This window comes from Equus quagga, chromosome 15 (genome assembly GCF_021613505.1).
Source record: "Equus quagga isolate Etosha38 chromosome 15, UCLA_HA_Equagga_1.0, whole genome shotgun sequence".
In the NCBI taxonomy this organism is placed as follows: domain Eukaryota; kingdom Metazoa; phylum Chordata; class Mammalia; order Perissodactyla; family Equidae; genus Equus; species Equus quagga.
Window position 1 is genome coordinate 30022913 of NC_060281.1, and position 19005 is coordinate 30041917.

A 19005-nucleotide genomic window follows, 5' to 3' on the forward strand; every position below is an offset into this window, starting at 1 on the left:
TGCAGCAGGGCGCTGAGGACGGGTGCCCGACCCGCGCCCGGGCCTGCGGGCGACGCGAGCGGGCGCAGCGGGCGCGGCGCGGGCCCGGCCCGAGGCGGGGCGGCGGCTGGAGCGCTGCCTGTCCCGGCTCCTGTTCTGGGCCAGCCTGGGGCTGCTGCTCGTCTTCCTGGGCATCCTCTGGGTGAAGATGGGCAAGCCCTCGGCGCCGCAGGAGGCGGAGGACAACAGTACGTCCCGGGCCGGCGCAGGGGAGGGCCCCGGGCGCGCGCGTGTCCGCCACCACGACCACCCGTCCTCAGCGCCCTGCTGCACGCTCCCGGGCCTGGGCAGCCGCCTCTTCCCTCCGGACTAGGACTTTCCCTCCTCCAGCTGTGGGAGGAGAGGGCGGAATTCCTGCACCTGCAATAATTTCTGTCTTCACTTTCTCCTGCTCTCATTTCCTGCCCTAGCCCGCCCTACTAACCTCGCTTTCAACCACGTGCAGGAAGCAGTGTCCATTCCTACTCACTTTTACCCCAACCTCTGGTTTTCCCCGTCTAGAGAAAGCCACTCCCCCCTCTAACAGTCCTCTCCCGTTCCTTTTAATTTTTTCTTTTGATCTTGCTCCTTCACATATTAGTGCCCATTTGAAGGCACCCCATGTTTCACTGCCCACAGATGGGATCTGGTTGGGGGCCCAGCTTTGCAGCACCAGAATGGCCACGGGCTCCACTTCTTTGGACTACAGGGCCCTCATTTGTCAGAAGGAGGTTGTGCTAGCCCTGCTTATGAGACAGGTGTGCAAGAACCTTTTAAAGAGTTTGAACTGATATAAACAGAGGTGTTTATCATTGCGGGCAGCACCCTCCTGAAGTGCTGTCAGGAGAGGGTCCTGTGGGTCAAGGACGTTGCCAGCCCTGCTTCTGTCCACACTTGGTTATGTGATTAGACATGCCAATCAGAGCTTTGCAGGACACAGCATGTTTCCTGAGTTGCTGAGGATTTGTGAGTTTCCGAAAAGGGAACTTCGCCTCTCGGGTAATTCTGGGCTCTGGTCTAACAGGAAACAACACAGAGATCATCTCTTTATCAATTTAAGTATAAAATGACACTGTAGCTCACCAACTTTTAACATTCTTTGCAAAGCATAAATGTGATTCATGCTGTTCCCAGCTTCGAGCCAAGGCCACATCTTTCCATACCTAGCAGGAACAGCCAAAATGCAAGGAAAAGTTAAATTATGTACTAGCTGGTGCAGGAGAAGCATGTTTACGTGTATGAACATGTCTGTGGGCATGGGGATCCCAGACTCGTGCACACACCAAGTAACGTCCTTACTATGAGAGCAGTTTCTCCACCTCTAGAGAAATTAAGCAGCCCCAGGAGTGTCCTGGTACCGTAACTGCACTGGTGACGTGGAACAGTATCCTGTCATACTTACTGCCGAGATGCTTTAAAACAGCAGCTCTTGGGTATATACTGGGATTTACCTGGAGTTCCCCTCTCGTGATGGTATTAATCCCTGTTTAACATACCCTTGTTTACAATTTACAGAGCCATCATGCATGTTGCCTTATTTGAGGCTAACTCCCTGAGTTAATCAGAGAAGTCTTTATTGATCCCATTTCACAGATGAGGAAACAGAGGTTCAGAGTGGTTAAGTGAGTTGCCCTAGAGCCCTTGGCTAATCATATTCACCTGGGATTTAGGACCTAGCTGTCCTAATTCCTAATCCAGGACGGGGAAACCCTTACATTTTACTGCCTGCATTTTAAAACTGCCTCATTTATATGACATCTTTCTAACCTCCACCCTTACGTTGGTAGTATTTTACCTGCCCTGAATTTGAGACCAGTCCCTTTTGTACTCTTTTCCTCATGCCACACTTTTAATTTCCTCTGTGTTTCTTTTCTTGGTCTCAGTGAAATTATTGCCAGTGGACTGTGAGAAAAAAACAGATGAGGTGAGTTGGAGTTTCTCTAGCTTTTGTCATTCCTCCCAAGGATGTTAGCCTCCATCAGGAGGTAAACTTCCCCAGAAAAAGATCATAATAGCATCATTTTCAGGAGTCCTTCCCATAATGTACCAGAAACACATCGTGTTCTGTGATGTTTGTGTCAGACTCAATTGTGGCAGTGACAGAGTACTTGAAACAGGGAATTGAGCTCCCCAGATCCAACCTTGGGCTTGTTACGGAAGCGCTGCCATCAATCACAGTGTTGGAGACTTTGATTTCTGCCTAAGTCGATCTAGGGGGATGCGGTAGGTTGTGGTTGGAGGACCTCTCAAGCTCCCCGGCTTCAGGAGGAAGGGCTGGCAGTTTTTAAGCATGAGGAGGCCAGGTTCTCGGTTCCACATTGTCCCCTCCAGTAGTACATCTGTGGCTCTGAAAATGCCATGCTGATTTGAAACATCATGGGGGGCAGGGGGAGGATGGCGTTTTAAAAACATCTGAAGTGGAATTATCCCTCTTAGTCTATAGATTTGTTTTATGAAGCTTTAATGTTCCCTACAAATAATATTTGGGGAAGGCGAGCAGCCCCATTCATTTATGAGTCATGAAGGCAGCATTAGCGAGGAGTTGGCTTGCTGGTACAGGTGGTAGTCTGGGGAAGAGAGGAGGCAGTAAATTTTCAGGTCATAAATCCTACCAGGAGAAGCCTTGTGCTGCCAGAGGGCATGACTTAGTAGTCTAATTATTAAGTGTGCAGTGCCAGGCCTCCCAGAGCCCAGTTCACGTCTCTGGCAGCCTGGGGGCTGGGAGAGAAGTGACACATGGTCAGCTCCGTGCCCCTGCATTGACTGGCACCCACGTTCATGAAGGGACATCCTGGTGCAGAGAACTGGTTTTATTTCTCTCTGGCTTCTGCTGTGTCATAGTTGGGGGTGTTTTATCACATTGATTTATTGCATTCATCTACCAAATCTCTTTTCTTCCCGATTGTTTTGTAGAAACAGATTCATAATAAGTTGACTCTGCCTTCCATCATAAAAACCACAGCTGATGCTTAGAGGCAGTGGCCCAGAAACGGAGGCAGTGGCCAGAGGGGAAACTAGAATTTGGAAGACTGAAAATAAAAACAGGAGAAAACAACTTTTCTGTTAGACTCCTCTGCTGATGTTAGTTTTGTTTGTCTTTTAATTAGAAATGGGTTCCCTGGGGTCTTTGTCTTGGTTCTTCCCATGTCTAAATGTGTCAGGCCCACAACTGAATGACAGATTTGCTCCCTGGCCCTCCTCCAAGCTAGACAGGCCCACGCCCCACCTGAGTGAGCCCAGGTCCCGCTGGAGCTGTGCTCGCTGGGCATCCTGGGTGCCTGTAACCTCAGCGCACTGGAAGGCAGGATCTGGCCCTACCATCGCAGGCTCTGTGGAGCTGGGACTTCACAGGTGCCCTTGCCTCCACGGAGGGTGGATGCGGGAACAGGCAGGTCGGGAGGCGCTTTTCTTGGCTCTGGTGAGGTTCTTGCTGGAAGTCCAGCTCCTCGTGTGGCTCCGGCTCACCCAGACCCGACGGGTGTCTGAGTTCAGATACACGTGTTCCTTGCCTCCTCAGCCGACTGCAACACTTGGTGCTTGTCCTTCTGCCTTTGTGCTGCTGAAGACGTGGGGACAGCTGGGGGTGGGTGTGTTGTCTTAATCAGGCCGTCTCGTTGTCTGGTACCTTCTGTCCTCCAGTTTCCTTTACGTGGTATCAGCCCTGCTTTGCTTAATTTGGAACAGTGTTAATTGTTACTGCTTTTTTTTCTAGTTGTGACAGTAATAGATGTTTAGTGTAGAAAATTTGAAAAATGTGCCAAAGAAAAATCACCCATGATTCTGCCACCTAGAGATAATCCCCATTACGTTTTGGGGGCCTTTCCTTCCCATCTTACCTCTCTGTGAATGTTTGTTTACAGCACTGGGATCTCGTGTGTATTCCATTACATTTAACGCTTATTATCACTATTTCCCATACTCTTAAATACTCTTTAAAAAGTAGTTTGGGTACAGAACTCTACTAGTCGGCATGTGAGTTGTTTCTGAACGTTTGTGGTCATGTGTATAAATCTTGGTTACCTCATTTGGTACCTTGCAAAGGCTTTAGGGTCTTTAGGCACCATAAGGGGCCTCCGAGACTGTTGGAAACCGAGGCAGATGAGGGCAGCTAATGAGCCTGAGAAGGACTTTGGTTCCTTCTGTAGCTGCAGAGCCAGGTCCAGAACCCGGGCCCTCGGCCCAATGACAGCCCACAGGAGGCCCGAGTGTAGGACGTGGGCCTGGAGTCCCCAGCAGCACTCCACCACTTACGAGCTGTGGGATCTTGGTGGCCCGAAGTCTCTAACCCTCAGGCTCCTCATCTGAGAAGTTGGGGTACAGTAAGGATTGCAGCGAGGATTCAGTGCATGCTCCAGTATCAGCCACTCCCACAGCACCTGGCCCATCGTCCACTCTCAATGGAGAGCAGCCTTTTTTTTTAATGTTCTAAATCCAGTAAGTCTAGCAAAGTGGCATGAGTTCTGTCACAGGTGCTGGAGGACTAGGTATGCATATATTCCTGTTCCTGTTTTCTCATACAGATGACTTTTTCCCCCTACAGTTTCAATAGTTCTAGAAATTTTCCATTTCTAGGGGAATCCAGTCTCAGATTAAACATTTGCAACAGATAATCCACAAGGCAGACTATCCACAGGCAGACTGTAGACGCTGGACTCTCCAGAAATGGACGGGAGTGACCCTGGGGGAGACAGGATGGCAGTTGCACAGCAGGTGCTTTTCCCTTCGAGGAAGCCAGGCTCCTGCGTTTCCCCCATAGCCACATCACCTCTGCTCCACGCCCCACTCAGTGTCCTTTATTCCAGCAGGAGCCGTGGGGCGGAGGCCGGAGAGCCGCCAGGATGGCAGACGTTTGGTTACTGCGTCTCCTGCGGCCCGGCCTCAGCTTTCACGGTGTTCCTTTCAGTCAGTTAACCCTGTCCCTGGGCCCACTACTTGCAGAATTTGCTTTTATCTTCTAAAAGCCTGAGGTGTTCCTTGCTGCTTAGTACTGGCAGTGTGTCTGAGGAGGTAAACCAAACAGACAGATCCCCTCTCACCCCCTCCTTGCTGACCGCTTGTCCTGTGCCCTTTCAGTTCTGTCAGGCCAAGCAGAAGGCCGCCCTGCTGGAGCTGCTGCACGAGCTGTACAACTTCCTGGCCGTCCAAGCCGGTGAGTAGGTCCGTGAGGCCGAGATTCCTTGGGAGCAGGTTGTGGGCCACTGTCCTAATGAGTTAGGGCAAGGCTGGCCGGCAGCCCACTGAGACACTCTGTGGTCATCTCCCCAAAGACATACTCAGAAACCGAGTCTCCCTTTCCCCCGCTTCCCCACTCAGACATGAACACATTCGGTTCTCACATCCCCTTTAAGGGTCCCAGGGGTCCTGGCACATGCACAGGCCTTCCACAGATTTGCTCCCTTCTCTGCATGCCCCCTACCTGATGCTTTGAGGGGTCTGTGTTGCATTGGAAGGGGCCAGGCCCCAGATCTTCTCAGGGCCTCAGTCTTCTCATCTAACCAAGTAATCTTGGGTCTTTCTTTTCTTTTTTTTTTTTAAAGATTGGCAGCTGAACTAACAACTATTGCCAATCTTTTTTTTTTTTTTTCCTGCTTTATCTCCCCAACCCGCCGTACATAGTTGTATACCTTAGTTGCAGGTCATTCTAGTTGTGGCTAGGTCTTTCTTTTCTTTACAAAATGAAAACCAAGTGCTCTGCTGTAGATGAGGCATTCTCAGCACCCTCGTGAAACAGGCCCTGAAAACTCCTCCATCCAGAAGGCTCCCCTACTGTTTTATTTGGTAAATGCGTTCCTTGAGGCCAGAGGTGTCCCCTGCAGTACTGTGTCCTCTCCCACACCTGGCGTCTCGGCAGCTCTCAAAATCACTTGCTGACAACACAGATGAAGGTCCAGGGCTTGTGCCTCACGTTAAATACACTTGACAGGGGAACCAGACGGAGCCGTTCAGTCTTAGGGGATGTCAGAAGGCGTCTGCGGGGCCGACCCCTGTCTGAGGTTGTCACTGGGAAGTCACGGTTGGGTGGACTTGTACTGGGCCTCAGTCCTCAAGGCCAGTCTTGTGGGCCTCTGCTCTGCCACCTCCTCCCTCCTGACTGGTGGGAGACTGGGGGTGGTCAGGAGGTGTCTGTGAGCTCCTCAGAGGGACAGTAGGAACTGGGGCCCACAGAGTCGTGGTCATCATGAGCACTTCTTTTGGGCCCAGTGCTTGGAATATGAATTCTGGCCTAAGGGTGTTCCAAACCTTAGTGACTCTTGTGGTCTGAGAACCAGCAACCTCAGCATCACTTGGGAGCTTATTGGAAATGCAGAATCTCAGGTTCCATCCCAAACCTTTGAATCAGAATCTGCATTTTAATGAGACCCCCAGGGGATAAAGCTGAGAAGCTTTGCTCTTAAGCTGTGGGTCCTAGTTAACATTTCTCTTCCACCCACCCTCCATGTGGTCCTGGCTTATGCTGTCAGGGAGCCCTGTCCTCTGACTAGACCGGCAGGGGCAGCCCTGAGGGTGCATCTCACTGAGACAGGATGCAGGGGGTTGCCGGCTTTCTGCTAGGCCATGCTCCCTCCCTACACCTCCTGAGGAGATCAGCTAAGGGCAGGGCACTGTGCCGGCCTTTGTAGGATATGAGATGACTCAGCCCAGGCTCCTACTGCAGGCTGCTTGTGGTCCGGTAGAAGAGACAGGCCACCTGCCTCCCTGACACTGGGTGATATAAGATGCGATGAACTGAGAATCGAGAGGCCAGAAGTTCTGGGAGGCACGGTGCTTTTTAGCTGGAGCCGTCAGGAAAGCGACAAGAGGGAGGTGGCATGTGTGCCAGGCCCTCAAGCCCCAGCAGGATTGGTTGTGTCTATGTGGGGCAAGGTGGGGCCAAAGAGCAGTAAAGTACAGGGTCAGAGATGGAAGCAGTTGGCTTCAGGGGAAGGAGAAGCGGAGGGAAGGGAGTTGGGAAATGTCGGTTGGGCCAGGCCCCCAGGCTTGATCCCGCAGGCACAGAGAGGGCCAGGAGGCGCTTGAGCAGGGGAGTGAGTGCGGAGAGCCGGGCGCCAGGAAGGCTAACGCGGCAGCAGCTCGAGTGGGCTAGTGTCCCTGCAGCAGAATCATGTTAGAGCTTTGTTGACCAAACATGGAGGAGACGGGGAGAGGAGGGAAACCAGTCAGGTGGCCGTGGCCCCGGCAGGGCAGTCTGGGTGGGGGCAGGAGGACGGGAGAAACTTGGTCTCAGTGGACCTAGAGGGCCAAGATCAACCTTGAAGTTGGTCTTGAGGATCTGGCCGTGTTGGGGGTGGGAGATGGGCTTCAGTTCATTCTCAAGGTTTTTTAACATTACCGTCAGCCACTTCCTCCCCAGCACACAGACAAACACAGACTGGCTATCTGAAGCCCCACGCTGTGCCGGGTCAAGAGCGGTCAGGCCATGTGTGAGGGCCCACGATCTTGTACGTGCACAGCCCCGTGCTGTCCCTGCTTTCAAGGAGCCTAGTGGACCCACGGGAAGGCCTGTGTGCTAGGTGACGCAGAGTGGGCGACAGAGAGCCAGGGGCTGTGGCAGACTGCCAAGTCCAGAGCGATTTGGCCAAACAGGAGACCCCCATGGGCTAGGGGTTCTTCAGAGGAGGTGGTCTGTGGGCTGGGCCTGGAAGGCTGTTAGGACTGAGGGGGATGCTCCCACCTCCACCTTTGGTGGGAGCCAGCTGCCCAGGGTGCTTGGAAGGGAGCTGCCCCCTGGAGCACCACACCGAGGCCCTGCTGCCCAGCACCCAGACACCCCCTTCCTCTTTGGGGCATTCTGGACATCTCTCCCAAGGACCCCTCAAAACAGTGGGCCTGGCATTCCAGGTCACCTGCCTGTGTCACAAGTCGAAATCCCTGCGGTGCCTGTGGCCTCCCTGCCGTTCTTTTTTCCCAGGCTGTGTTTATTTATAGTGCCATTCCAGTACCTTCCAGAGCTATCTGTCTGATCCTTTTAGGGATCAATTGCAAACAGACCTCAGTATTGGGCAGCTTTTTAGTCATTTAATGCAAATTGCCACACTGCTTTGCAGGTCAGGTTTTAATGATCTGGAATCGATCCAAGCTAAGTGGCTTTTGATCCTGCCGCAGAGTGAAGATGCCCCACTGAAGCTGGAGCCGCCGGGCCGCATGCTCCCCATCAGCGCTGATGGCTTGATTCTGCTGCATTTTTTAGTCCATTTCAGAGTCATTTTTTTTCACCTCTTCTCTGTGTGTGAATGTGTGTTTTCTCCTCCTAGGTAATTTTGAATGTGGAAATCCAGAGAAGCTAAAAAGCAAATGCATCCCTGTAATGGAGGCGCAGGAACATGTAGCAGTAAGTAGGCTGCGTCGTCTCCACTCCCGGAGGTCCTGGGGCTTTTGTATTGATCGTTCAAGCCCGGCAGTGTTTCTGAGTTTGCTGTTTGGCATTTTTTCTTTCTTTTTTTTTTTTTTTTAACTTAGTTGAGAGTTAGGCTCCCTTGAGTTAAGGCAGCAGTCGGTGACTGGGTCCAAGGTGAGCTTGACGTGAGCCAGGACTGCTGTGCGGACGGGCAGCTCACCACCGACCTCCTGCTCTTTGAGCAGCTGGTGTGGCCGCGGCAGGTCCCCTTTCTTTGAGTGGCCCTGTCACTTACTCCTCCTTTGGTTCACTTTTCTCCCCTTCTCAGCAGCTTTAAGGACACACATTTACCCTGTCTGTCCTCTCCCCTTACGGTGACCCTGTAGATAGCTCAGGTGCATTTGATTTTCCGTGTGGCCTCAGGATGATAGGATTATGGAGCTGGCGGAAACCTTAGGGGTGCCTAGGCCAATTTTCATTTCACAGATGAGGAAACTGAGGCCCAGAGAGGGGCAGGGACTTGCTCAAGGCTGCATAGCTGGGACTGGCCACCAGGCCCCCAACCCCCACACTTTTTTTCATTTTACCCAAGATGAGCTGCCAGCTCTCCTGCCTGATGCTTTAGTCCTTGAGAAAATTATATCCTTTTGGCTGTCTCAGACCTGCATTGTTTTCCTGTGTGTGCTTCCACATCGCTTCCTCCCGTTATAGCCTCTTCCTTGGCTCTCGTCAGCCCCAGATTTCCTTCCTGCCGGTTTGCTGGGCATTCAGCGGAACAGGGCTTTGAGGCATGCATAGGACACGGCAAGGGCTTCCTTAATCCAGCAGCAGAGTAATGTTGCTCCACAGCTTCGCCCAGACGCAGAACTAATCCTCTCCCACCCCCTCCCACAGAATGTGACTGGCAGCTCCTCCACCAAGTTTGAAGCCGCACTGACCTGGATACTGAGCAGTAACAAGGACGTGGGCATCTGGTGAGTGTGGGCTGGCCATCACGAGGTGGCGGCACAGCTGTGGGCACCTGCGGCCACTGTCCTGACCCTTCAGCTGACTCTTGTGCTCCAACAGAGGTGTCGGGGGTCTGAAGTTAGAGGGCGGGTCTTCCAGCTGAGTTGCTGTGGGCTAGGCTTGAAGCTGGGCAGCCTTAGGAATGCGATAGAAGGAGCAGTTTCAAGATGAGACACAGAATCCAGATGTCAGCATGCTAGCCTTGTGTCAAGTAACTCAGTCTGTGCCCTTTTAGTTCACTGGCCCCGCACAGTTGGCTGGAGAAGGCATTTTTCTGCACTTCTTTTCCTTGGGTGCGAGGTTTCATTTGTAGACGAAATGATTCTGTATGTTGGTTTCACACAGTATGGAGATTGCAAAAGGAAAGACTGGATTTTATTCTGACTGGGCAGTCCACCTCCTTTCTCTCTGGGGAGCACTGTTGGCAGAGATAGCGAGCCCTTTCACCCTGCTGAAAGGCCCCACCTGGCTGCTCAGCCCGGGGGTGGGGGATGCGCCAGCCAGTGGGGGACAAGCCTGAGAAGTCCCCCTGCTGCAAAAGCACTCGCCTCGGCACCCGCTCCCACCTCCCAGGCTTTGTCAGGTCTCTGGTCAGGTTACGGCTCCTGATATTAGAACACTCTGGGGTTTTGTTCTCTGCCTCCCTAATCCACCCAAATTACTAATTCCATCAGCAGTGCATCCAGCAGGGGCCCCTTGGGCGCTCAGCCTAGAGCTTGATAACTGGATGCATGGCATGATTAAAATTCGTTGGCTGAAAAAAAAGAAAGCTTCCCTGAGTGGCTGAGCGATTTTCCCTTGTGTTGGAAAAGGCGGAGGAGAGTGCGGATTTTCTCCTTGGCAGCACTCGCTCGCTGAGGCTGCTGAGGCAGAAGAGTGATGACAGCCGCCTTTTCACACTGGGAAAGGCAGCCTGGAGGGGGCTGAGCCCAGCTCAGATGATCAGTGTTAAAAGGGGGTCGTGAGAAATCAGGACACTTCAGGTACCAGCCTTTCCGGTGTGCGGGCCAGAGCATGATGCTGTCACCTAGCTGGAAGAAGGAGCAGGTGTCGGCGTTCCTGTGGGTCCTGACACGTCCTCACCCCGGGCAGGGTGGAGGCGCTGTGGTTAGGGTCTGCACGGGGAGCCTGGCCATTTTCATTCCCCTGAGCCTCGCGGCGCCCCATGATGTCTACACTTAAACAGCTTATGTGCGTCCTCGTCGCCGAGGACAAGCATACCCTCCCAGACTCTGCCTTTTCAGTTCTTGCCATGCAGCGCGAAGCCAGCGATTCAGTAAACATTTCCATTTCTCTGTGCTGGGAGGTGGGAATCCAATTTACAGTTTAATCTTCCACACGCTGAGAGGGGCTGTCAAAGACCCGACAGAGGGGGACGTCACTTTAGCGGTAGGGGTTCAAGCCTGCTGCCGTCTTTAAAGCTTTATTCTTTCTAAGTAGCCAACGTGGGAAATTTCTGGGCAGAGTGCTATCAGGATACCAAGTCTATTTTATAAGTAAGGAGAGGGCTCGAGGCCCCTCCTTCCTTCTCCTTCTGCTTGAAGTGGAGCATATACGGCGGCTCCTCGGAGCTTTTGAACATGTTTACAATCCTGTGTCCTGTCTCAGGTTGAAAGGGGAAGACCCGTCAGAGTTGGTGACAACCGTAGACAAGGTGGTCTGCCTGGAGTCCGCCCGCCCCCGCATGGGTGTTGGCTGCCGCCTGAGCCGCGCCCTGCTCACCGCCGTCACCAACGTGCTCATCTTCTTCTGGTGTAAGTCCTCGGCCACCCTGCTCACCCCTTCCCCTCACCGGGGCTGCTCGCACTGAGCCCCTCCTGGGAGCCCCGCTCAGCTGCGCTCCTAGACACGAGTGATGGGTTAGAGAAAGCCAGGCCCGGAGAGTTCATTCCTGTCCGGTGCGCCTGAGGTCTGTCTACTAAAACAGAGGAGATGAACAAGTCAGCCTCTGCCCTGGGTCGTCTTTACCTTTGGAGATGGGAGGTGGGAGCGTGAGGATAACTAGAAAGTGTCCTTGACTCAGGGCAGGGACTGTCAGCGTCCCTCAGAGGGAGGCCGCCTGGGCTGGAGCCGAGCACCGTCCCTCCCGGGACCCAGAGTGCAGGCTGTGCCAAGTGGGGAGCACAGCAGGAGCTTGGCCTGATTCTACTCCTTGAACAATGTAAACATCCCCTGGGAAGCCACAGATACCTGAGGAAAGCAGGAAGGGCCCAGGGCTGAGCTGAGGACGAGAGCATAGGTCTTGTCTCCCAACAGCAGGGGCTGCCTTTGAGAAGAGAGCTGGGGTGTCTGCGAAGGCGAGAGGCCGAGTCACAGACACCGCTGGCTCTGCAGAGATAGCCGAGTTACAAATCACAGGCCATCTGGGCGTGCACACAGTCCCTCACCCACGCCATCAGGCGCAGACATCATTATCGGCAGCAGCATCTCGGAATACAAAGGGCCCCGGCATGTATATATGTATGAACGCCGTGTTCTGGTTCACGAGGGACGAGATGAAAGCCCTGCAGTGAGGCTGGGAGGAGCCGAGATCTGGGCAGCTGGGGATGCTCTGTGGTGACAGCCGTGGGAGGAAGATGATCACTTAATAGTCTGTCCTCCCTCCGCGTGCCCGTGTCCTTTGTTTCCTGCACACCAGCCTGGGACCCGCCACATAGTAGGTACTCAGAACACGTTGGCAGCTCACCTACAGCCTCCAGCACAGCAACTCACCTCAGTGAAAGCTAGTGAGCGCCTGATCAGCTGAAGGCGACGCAAGGGATTAACCGTGCTTTCTTCCCTCACAGGCTTGGCTTTTTTGTGGGGGCTCCTTATCCTCCTGAAATACCGGTGGCGGAAGTTGGAAGAGGAGGAGCAGGCCATGTATGAGATGGTGAAGAAGATTATAGGTGCGTGGTCCCGGGTGAAAGGGCTGCTGGCCCCCGCCAGGAGGTCCTCACCCTAAACAGTGCCCTCCATCTTGCAGACGTGGTCCAGGACCATTACGTGGACTGGGAGCAGGACATGGAGCGCTACCCGTACGTGGGCATCCTGCACGTGCGTGACACCCTGATCCCTCCACAGAGCCGGTAAGTCCTGGGTCTGACTCCGCTGAGTGCCCCGCTGAAGGAGACCCAGAGCCTCGCATCCGTCACGGGGGCTGGGGGCCAACCCCAGCATCACGGGTGGGGACATCCTCCACACCTCCTGGCTCCTCCAGCGATCTGCTCTTCCTGGCGGAATGCACAGACCAGGGGGTGTGGAAGTGTGGCCCCCCTCCTCTGTACAGGCGCAGCGCTGTTAGCGTTCATCCTCAAGAGGGTGCTTTGGGCAGCGAGTACCAGACCCCCTCCCCCAGGGGCTCAGGCAGGGAAGGACCTGACGAGTTCCCATGAGAAGAAGTCGGGAGTCCTGTGGGCTCCAAGCACAGCACAGTCAGGTCTCTGGTTTCATTTTTCTGTGATTCTCGTGGTCCTGCCCTCCATGGGTGTTGTTAGGTGGCCAGAGTTCCCTGTAGTCACAAGGTGGTGGCCAGCAGCTGGAGCAATGTCTGCCTTGTCACAGCCAGCAGGGCAGAGGTGGACTTCCTGTTGCTCTCATGAGCAAAAGAAGACATTTCAGGGACACACTGCTTGAGGCTCTGCTGGCCAGAACTGGTTACTTATCTATTCTCGAATCAGCCACTGGCAAGAAGGAGGAGATTGTTTCTCAAACATTTGAACCATGACCCACAGTCGGAAACCCATGTTACCTAAAATATCATGGTCCAGTTCTCACACACATGTGGACACACACACACGTACATGTAGTTGAAATCAGTTTCACAGCAGCGAATGGCGTCGGCTTCCTGGGCGCACAGCTGCATGGGAAGGGGTGGCAGGCCATTGTCACGCACAATTCCAGCACCACCTTCCACACGGGCTGCAGATGCTAGATGGATCCCTGGCAAAACCAGGGGTGAGGTAGAGCCAGGAGGCAGCCAGCAAGGCCCCCCGGTCCAGCTCAGCTTGCGGGCCCTCCACTGCAGATTCTGCTGCAGTCTCCGGCTGGACGCCATCATCTCGCCGATGACGCTAAGCACTCACACTTGCTGTGTGCTGGCTAGGAGCCCTCTACAGTACAGACGCACTCGCTCCTCACCATGGCCCTAGGAGGTGAGAACAGGGGGTACCCCATTTTACAGATGAGGAAACTGAGGCACAGGAGGATAAGGAACTTGCTCAGAGGCCCAAGGCTGGTGGCATTCCTGTGCTCTCATTGCCAGGCTCTGCAGTCGAGGTCACCCCTTTCTGTGCAACACAAGAGGAACTGGAAGAATAGAACGTTTAAGGGCCCCTTTTAAATGTGAAGATGCTTAATGTTCATACCCACTGTACCCCCTGGAAGGTGGTAGGCAGGAAGCTTAGAGAGAGCAGACTGACTGTGGTGTGTGGCTTGTGCTTGCTGCCGGTCCCCAGTGTGAGGCAGCCACATGGCCCTCCAGTCCCCAGGGGAGGCCACTTGGTGTATTCAGACTCGCACCTGATTCCTGGCCCTGCCTGGAGTCGCCATGTGATCCAGGTAACGACCTCTATGAGCCACAGTTTCCTCCTCCATAAAACAGAGGGAACCCCATGCCTTGCGGAGGGAGGTGGGGACGAGAGGCTGCCGTGATTCATTCACTCAATACATGCCCTGTACACCGGCTCCGGGGGACAGTGGGGAGTGGAAGAAGCAAAGATCCCTGCCCTGCGGGAGCACTGCTTCCAGGGAAGGAGGGGGGTGACAAGATACGTGAGGAAAATGTGTGCTGTTAGGTAGCGGCAGGTCCTGAGGAAAAGGGGAGCAGGAGTGTGGGGGAGATGGCCCCCACTCCCTAGGTCAGTGCCTGGCCCGTGAGCCCCCATCAAAGGGCAGCCGTCACCACTTGGGCTTGAATTACATGCACCACATGTGCTCCCTTGAGTCAGAGAAGGAAGTGGCGTTATAGCCTGTCTCGGGCCTGAGCCAGCGGGCCTCAGCCCCTGTCTGCAGCAGGCGGCCACCCTGCAGGTCCGAGCCCCCGTCTGTGAGCCCCAGAGGCTCATGCCCCATTAGCCCTCAGCCCCTTGATCATCTCCCAAGCCCCCCACCAGTGCAGCCAAGCTCTCAACGCGTGAGGAGACCCCAGGCCCCATGGGCCCCGGGAGGGTTCATTTGGCTCTGCCCCTTGGACCCGGGCCTGCTCCTGAGAGGCTGAGGGAGCTCTCAGGAGCTTGCTGAGTGAGGAAAGCAGGGGGCTGATGGGAGCAGCTCACTCGGCAGGCTTGTCGTCACCTGTTAACGGGCAGCCTGGGAAGGAGGGGCAGGGGTGGCACCCTGGCCCCCACACAGTGCTGGCTGCCTCCCCTCGGAACCCCATGTGAGGGGCTCAGTCCCCAGGGCATGTGGGACCTTCGCCTGACCAGCCAAGTGGGGGCTGCTGCCAGCTGTGGGGTTTGGCTGGTGACAGGACCTGACCCCTGGGGAAGAAAACCCCGACACCCCACTTTGCCTCCTTACAGGCCCCCTCGGGAGCTTCCTTCCACATGTCCTCCCGGGGTGAACCTTGCTGCTCCCCCACACACTCGCCTTCACCCTCCCCGTGGGGGTCACGGGGGTGGTCTGCAGTGCTGACCAAAGGCAGGAGCTCATCAGAGGGAGAACACCAGAGCCACCCTCCCCGACTGCCCTGGAATCTTCCTGTCTAGTCTGAAAGGGTGGGGCGAGGAAATAGGGGCTGTCCAAGGGGGTGCAAGGCCCAGGGGACCCAGCAGAGCAGGGAGTGTGCACACTGGCCCAAGGCCTGAGGCTGGCCCGCCAGGAGGTGGCTGTGGGTCCAAGAGCAGCTCCACCGTCTCGGCTCCCCGACTGGATGCTTGGTTGGATGCTTAGCTCATCCACATCCCCTGAAGTGCCGTGGAGTTCTCAGCAGCCCAGTGGCCACTCTTTAATTAGCCCACATGAGGCATTAAAATGCATCCAGCCCAGTGGTGGGGCGGCCTGGCCCGGGCTGCCGCAGTAACAGGCCCCAACAAGAGTGGGCACAGCATGGTCCCCTCCCTTTGGACACCTGGGGATGCCCCGAACCCCTCCAGCCCCTTTCAGCTCCCTTTAGTTGAGTGCTTTTGGAGCAGACAAGGTTGAGGAATTATTTCTCTGTGGCCCAAGAAATTTCTCTCCTCTGCAGGGGTCCCGTTAGTACCTGCCGGTTTCTCCCGCAGCCAAGTCTGCGCGGCCTCTAGGAGCTCGGTCCCTTTGTGCGCTGGGCCTGCAGACCCGCTGAACTCTCGGGAGGGCAGGGCGGCCGGGGGCGGATCGCCGGCTGAGCCTGGCCTCTCTCGTTGCAGGAGGCGCATGAAGCGGGTCTGGGACCGGGCCGTGGAGTTCCTGGCCTCCAACGAATCCCGCATCCAGACGGAGTCCCACCGCGTGGCGGGAGAGGACATGCTGGTGTGGAGATGGACTAAGCCCTCTTCCTTCTCCGACTCGGAGCGCTAACCGGCGCGGCCTCCTCCCAGCCAGCCCGCGCGGGCCTGAGAGGGCGCGCCCGCCGGGCGGAATTCCGCTGCCTCGACGCCGCCCGCCCGCCCGCCGGGGCCGCAGCGGCTCTGGACTCCTCGGACGGGGCGCCGTTCGAAGGGCGGGCTTCGGTGAAGGGCGGAGGGGAGAGGCCGGGGCCGGCGGGCTCTCGTGTCCTCCGCTTGGTCCGACCCTCTCTGCCCGTTTTGCGGGCAGAAAAGGGAGAAGGGTTTGCTTTTCATGACTGGAAGAGGTGAAAGAGCAGTGGCTGAGTGCCCGCAGAGCACGCGTGCCGCAGGGTGGGCTGCAGCTGCCCCCGCGGCTGAGGCTCGGCGGTGCGGTGGGCGTCGCACCTGTGGGAGGTGGGTCGGGACGGCGGGCTGGGGGAGCAGCTTGGTCCATGTGCCTTCAGGGGGTGTTACCTGGGAGCTCGAGGGTGAGGGCAGAAAGCCCGTCCTCCAGCTGGATTGGGCCTCTTCTATCCTGAAGGGGGAAGGTGCTAGAACTTAGAACAAGTACTGTAGAACTATCCAGAAACGCCGGGCCCTGCGGTCAGGAGCGGTGAGCTGCTGTGTGGCCTGTGGGAGGACCCTGGAGGGGCACAGGGCCCGAGAGCAGAGAGGGCCGGGGCTGCCAGCGTCCCTGCGGCCCGTCCGAGGCAGCCCGGGGCGCGCCTCTGCAGTGGTGCTTCGCACGGCAGCGGCCGGTCCAGGCCAGCCCTGTGGCCGCAGCCCTGCGTCAGGCCGAGGCGCCGATTCCAGGAGCTCGGGTGTCCCGCTCTTGTGGCGCGGGGAGGGCACCGTGTTTACGGCGGCGGCAGCCGCCCCGCCCGGGCGGTCCAACCAGAACTTCCAGCGCAGCGTCGCGGGGAGCGCGGAGGCCCTCTGCCCTCTGCTGGCCGCCGGGAGCGCGCCCGCGCCGCCGCAGCGCTGCCTCGGGGCCCCCGCCCGCGCGTGGCCCGGTGTCGGAGGCGGTCTCCGGAAGCGCCCCGGCTGGGGGCCTTCTTAGTTAAGTGCAGGCGCCTCTCCAGCAGAGCCCCATTCCCGCGTGTTCTCTGCAGGCCCGAGGGTGAGCGGAGGAGACGCCACAGCTGCGCCGAAGGCGTTTGCCACCCCTTTCTGTCTTATTGGTGTTTTTGGTTTCCTTAATAAAGCTCCGGTCTCCCTCTTTTGAGCAATACTCTCTCATTTCCTCTGATGCCTGGATGATTGGCGGGGCTGGAATCAGCGCCGGCCCCGTGGCAAGGAAATGGTCTCATAATCAGGCTCCAGCCGGAAGAAGAAGAAACTGCAACAGGCTTCGGCATCGTGGCTGAGACTGTTGGAGAAATAAACTGTTTATTAAAAATGGATGTGTTTCTCAGCAGTGGTTCTTTCCTTTTCCCCCCAAAGCGATGTATGAGGAACGGCGGTGTGCGGAGTTATTAAGCACTGGCTCTGGGAGGGGTCAGCTGAACAGAAGGCAGGGCGGCTGAGCAGGGGCTCGGGCGGGGCCTTCTCCGCACACCCGCCTTCCTGCCTCTGGGCCGCAGCCTCTTAGCGGCGGGGTCCTGAGGCAGACTGCGTACCCTCTCAGAGCCTCAGCTTCCGCGTCTGTAACACGCAGTGCCGACCCTACACTGCAGGGTGATGCTGGCCTGGTTCCAGTGGGGGGCGACAGAACCTCTTTCTTTCTGCCCCATTTCTGCCTTGCATTAAGGCCCCAGAGGCTCCCCTGGGGTGCCCAGCACCAGCCCTGGGAGGGGGAGGAAGGAAGGGCAGAGTGAGCTTGGTCCAGCTCCTCGGTAGCTGATAGTGTCCCCTAAGGAGGCAGGAGACTGATGTCGGTGGCAGACCTCTCTCCTCTGGGCCCCCACACTGAAGAACACCAGTGTAGCCTCGGGGACACACGGGGGTCCCCCACCTGCAGGGGCAGGCAGGGCTTTGCAGGGCAGCAGTTTGCCAAGTGCACTTCTGGGTCCTCAGTTCACCAGCACCACCTCTATCTACCCTGGGGCCCAGCAGGCATGTGGGGAGAGCTGGAGGTATTTGGGGTTGGCGCCAAGATCCAGCCGGGCCTTCCTTTTGCAGGGACCCCAAGGCCTCGGTTGGCCCTGGAAGAAGGCAGCCTCTGAGCCACTGGCCGCTCCCACCGCCCTGCTGCCACTGTCCACACCGGTCCCATCTGTGGGTGGTGACTGGCGCGTGAGCACTAGCCTGCTATCCTCCCAAAGCTGGAAACTTGGTGGGTAAATTGAGTCAAAGGACCCAGAAACAACCCAGAAAAAAATGAGCCCATCTTTCCCTTTTCTGTTTCTCAGTGGAAGAGTCCCCTCTGCCTGTTTGGTCTGAAGCTGAGAAGGGAGCTAATGCGGGGCTCTATTTCTCTGAAGCTGTTTGGAGAGCAGGAGCCAGATCAAAATAAACGAACCAACAAAAGGACCCCGCCAGCCCGGCCGCTTCCTTTATGGCGCACGCTGTGCCCGCACAAAGGCCCGGGGTGCGGCCTCAGGGCTGCAGACGTCTCAGATCCCGCTCTGCAGCCTCCCTCGCCTTGGAGGGGCCCAGCCTCCCTTTTAAGCAGCTCGTATTTCACAGGGGACAGCGCGGGGTGGGGGGACTTGCCTGGGGAGGGCTTCCGAGGGCATCCTCGGGAGGGGGGGGAGGAGCTCTGCTGGGAAGTTTCTGTCTCTCCACTCGGTCCCTTCCAGGCGCTCAGACCTGTCTTTCCTCAGTGACAAACAGCACTCTCGGGTTCAGTGGGCACCGATAAAGATGCTTTGGGGGGTGAGGGAGGGAGAGGCTGTACCCCATGAATCTCGGCCGTGGAAGTCCACCCAGGAGCTCCAGGCCACCTTCTTGACTATCTGCTCAGGAAAAAGGTAAACACAGCCATTTGTCACTGACTTATCGTAAGCACTGTGCTAGCTGCTGTTCCCCCTTAATTAATACACCATTGACTTTGAACCTCAAAAAAAATCCCTCTGGTAAGGCAGATGTGTGGACTCAAATCCATTATCCTGTCGCCCCCCCAAAGCGAAGGGCCAGGGGAGTGGTTTGCAGTACGTCAATTCAGTTGTTCCAAAGCAGCCCTCCCCGGCAGCCAGGCCAGCCTCTCCACCCCTGCCCCAGAGAAAGTTCTGGAGGGAAGGAGAGAATCTGGACAGA

The 19005-nt window shown here is 56.3% G+C and overlaps 1 protein-coding gene across 1 annotated transcript in view; it reads left to right on the forward strand.

The window, feature by feature from the left end:
• Positions 1-16771, forward strand: part of LEMD2 (LEM domain nuclear envelope protein 2) — a 17912-nt gene extending 1141 nt beyond the window's left edge. The window contains exons 2-10 of the mRNA XM_046640946.1: positions 24-227; positions 1902-1942; positions 5092-5167; positions 8271-8347; positions 9248-9327; positions 10970-11115; positions 12148-12249; positions 12327-12429; positions 15688-16771. Of these exons, the coding sequence (XP_046496902.1) occupies positions 24-227; positions 1902-1942; positions 5092-5167; positions 8271-8347; positions 9248-9327; positions 10970-11115; positions 12148-12249; positions 12327-12429; positions 15688-15838 (980 nt within the window). The 3' untranslated portion in view covers positions 15839-16771. The remainder of the gene's footprint in view (positions 1-23; positions 228-1901; positions 1943-5091; positions 5168-8270; positions 8348-9247; positions 9328-10969; positions 11116-12147; positions 12250-12326; positions 12430-15687) is intronic.
• Positions 16772-19005: the final 2234 nt, after the last annotated feature.